General features: G+C 37.8%; 1 protein-coding gene across 1 annotated transcript; it reads left to right on the plus strand.

Moving 5' to 3' along the window:
- Nucleotides 1-2,489: 2,489 nt before the first annotated feature.
- LOC115517195 (olfactory receptor 11H4) lies at nucleotides 2,490-3,470 on the plus strand. Its single transcript, XM_030320316.1, has one exon. It carries the CDS (start codon nucleotides 2,490-2,492, stop codon nucleotides 3,468-3,470), a length of 981 nt encoding a protein of 326 aa, XP_030176176.1.
- Nucleotides 3,471-3,674: the final 204 nt, after the last annotated feature.

A 3,674-nucleotide genomic window follows, 5' to 3' on the forward strand; every position in this document is an offset into this window, starting at 1 on the left:
TCGTGTTAGAAAGGAGGTATGGAAAAGCTAGGATTGTAGCTCATATAATGATTTATAAATGCCAAAAACATAAATATGGCATTTTTTTAATGGTATAAAATGGTAAATACACCATTCTAATGCCCTACCTATTCCCAGCAAGTACTTTTGGAGGCTTTAGAGGGTAGAGTGATACAGAACTTTATGAAGTCAGTTTATTTCATCAGTGGTTAAAATAAAAATTGATTACCCTGGCTTTTCAATTACATTCCCAACCCTTTGATTATCCTATTATACTTACCAACACCTTCACCAAAGGCTACAGGAAAAATAATGTTTCTGCTAATAAATTTTACAGGGTACAGTTGCAGAAAAAAATGAAATTAAGTGTGAAGTTGTTGATTATAATGGAGAGTGTCCTGAAATGTTATTCACATTAAGAAGGCATGGCATGGCCCATTGTTTCAGAAAGAATATAGGAAGCACAGATCTCAGGATTCTGATTCCTAGTTTGAATCTGTCAATCTGGACTTAGTTCCTGACCTGTAGCAGGGAAATTGATTTATTTATGCTTCATAAATAACAGTCTGGGAATTGTCCATTGAGCACCTTATCCAGTGAAGGTGGCTAACAAATGTATTTCAAGTTCAACATTGATTAGAAAACTGTCCAACTTTAGAACCTGGGTGCACAAGCCTCCTTTTTGTGCTTCCTTAAAAACCACCAACAGAGGACTAGTGATTAGACTAAAGTCCAGATCTTCTCTGTTCTTATTTGCTTTTCAAATTTCTTTATCTTCCATTCCTGACAGTTATATCTAGTGACCTCCACTAGACAAGGCAAGTGGTTTGACAAGTTTAACAAGAAAACTCAATATTGAAACTACCATTTTTAAGATTCTTACTCAGTGCTTTCTAATATTAATTAATTGCAAGATTACTCTGTTGTTTAAACACAAAACTTGGTACCTTTTTGTTCAATTCTTAAATACTATTGAAAAGTCCATGCCTATCCAAATATTTGAAATTGCCCTCTCCCTTTCAGAAAACATAATTAACTATACCAGATAAAATTGCAGATAAAAATGCCATTCAATCTAAGATCGCTTTGGGGCGCCTGGGTGGCGCAGTCGGTTAAGCGTCCGACTTCAGCCAGGTCACGATCTCGCGTACCGTGAGTTTGAGCCCCGCGTCAGGCTCTGGGCTGATGGCTCGGAGCCTGGAGCCTGTTTCCGATTCTGTGTCTCCCTCTCTCTCTGCCCCTCCCCCGTTCATGCTCTGTCTCTCTCTGTCCCAAAAATAAATAAAAACGTTGGAAAAAAAAATTTTAACAATCTAAGATCGCTTTGTTTTTATCATCCAAAATTATTTATTAAATGAACTAAAACTTTGCACTGAAAACATAATTTTCTTTATTTTAACTAGGTAGGATCTGAATATGAAAACTAAGACAGTTCATTCTGTATAGTATGTGTAAAAACATGAAAATAAACACTTGCAAATAGAAATAATTCAAAATATTCTTATTCTTTAGAGCAAAGATATTTGATATGGTTGGTCTTTTGTATTTTTTTTTAGGTGTCACTGAACTGTTGTGATACTTTAAAAGAAAATCTTTATGGGCACCTGGGTGGCTCAGACAGTTGAGCATCTGACTTCAGTTCAGGTCATGATCTCATGGTTTGTGGGTTTGAGCCCCACATGCAGCTCACTGCTATCAGCGCATGGCCCACTTTGGATCCTCTGTCCCCCTCTCTCTTTGCCCCTGCCCTGCTTGCACTCTCTCTATATATATTCAAAAATAAATTTAAAAAAACATTTAAAAGAAAATCTTTAAAGGAAAATTTAAGAACAGCCGGAGAAAGGTCTTTGCCACCTGTGGTTCTCATTTAGTTGTGGTGTCTCTTTTTTATGGGACAGTCATGATAATGTATGTGAGTCCTACATATGGCATCCCAACTTTGATGCAGAAGATCCTGACAGTGGCATATTCAATCTTCAATTGAATCTTGACTAAGGTGATGTCTGTGACAATTAATTCACTTGATTAGACTATCCTGAAAATCCAATGTCCTGGAGTAAGTTTTATCTCCATGAGTAAGTCAACTAATTTTGTTCTTTTGCCAAGGTTTAACCCAATATCACACCAGCTGTCCTCAAAATCTTTTTTTAACAAGGTAAGCTGAGTAAGAGAAAATGGATGAGTTTGTTCATTGAAGATTCATAATCAGCTTTAGAAAAACAAACCGAAATCATAAAAGGTCTTCTTAGGGATCAAAGAAATCAAAAAAGAAGGAAATTTTTCACATTGTACCACTAATGTGGAAAATTCTTGCTGCACTGCATTCTAGCAAAAGAAAACTAAGATTTAGAACCACAATCAATTCAAAATAAGGTGAGATTTATTCCCATCTAGTCTCAAAATATCTCATATTTTCCTGTAGAGCTTAAGTTCTCTTCTCAGTTAAGTTCTTGAGATATGTAGGAAGCAAAGAAACTTGTGTTACCCTCATGTTTTTCTTCTTCATAGGTTTAAGACCCATGAACAGGTCAGCAACACACATTCACCTTGTGACTGAGTTTATTCTCCTGGGGTTCCCTGGTTGCTGGGAGATACAGATTTTCCTCTTCTCACTCTTTTTGGTGGCTTATGTCTTGACGCTGCTGGGGAATGGAACCATTATCTGCGCAATAAGATGGGACCCACGACTGCATACCCCAATGTACTTTCTGCTGGGAAATTTTGCCTTCCTTGAGATCTGGTATGCTTCATCCACAGTTCCTAACATGTTAGCCAACATTCTCTCCAAAACCAAGACCATTTCATTTTCTGCCTGCTTCCTCCAGTTCTACTTCTTCTTTTCCCTGGGCACAACTGAATGTCTCTTCCTGGCAGTAATGGCTTATGATCGGTACCTGGCCATCTGCCACCCACTGCACTACCCCACCATCATGACTGGGAAACTCTGTAGAATTCTGGTGTCTCTCTGCTGGCTTACTGGATTTCTTGGCTACCCAATCCCCATTTTCTTCATCTCCCAACTCCCCTTCTGTGGATCCAATATCATTGATCATTTCCTGTGTGATATGGATCCACTGATGTCTCTGTCTTGTGCTCCAGCCCCCATTACTGAATTTGTTTTCTATACTCAGAGCTCCCTTGTTCTCTTTTTTACTATTATGTACATTCTTCGATCCTATACCTTGTTGCTCAGAGCTGTTTTTCAGGTCCCTTCTGCAGCTGGCCGGAGAAAGGCTTTTGCCACCTGTGGTTCTCATTTAGTTGTGGTGTCTCTTTTTTATGGGACAGTCATGGTAATGTATGTGAGTCCTACATATGGCATCCCAACTTTGATGCAGAAGATCCTGACAGTGGCATATTCAATAATGACTCCTCTCTTTAATCCCCTGATTTACAGTCTTCGTAATAAGGACATGAAACTTGCCCTGAGAAACATCCTGTTTAGAATGAGAATTAGTCAAAATTCTTAAGCCAAAAATGTCCATACTTCCAAATTCCAGTAAAGAATAAGTTGGAGATGTGAAAGTTGTTTTTTTTTTTTTAATAATCTTTTAGTTCTTACCCTGAGTAATTAAAAGCCTTTCTTTTTCTACTGGAATTGTGCTCGGCTTACAAAACTATGTTGACTACTAAAACCTAAATTCACTGTAATTCAATATGCAGTGAAATTTTTC

Source organism: Lynx canadensis, chromosome B3 (assembly GCF_007474595.2).
Source record: "Lynx canadensis isolate LIC74 chromosome B3, mLynCan4.pri.v2, whole genome shotgun sequence".
NCBI lineage: Eukaryota > Metazoa > Chordata > Mammalia > Carnivora > Felidae > Lynx > Lynx canadensis.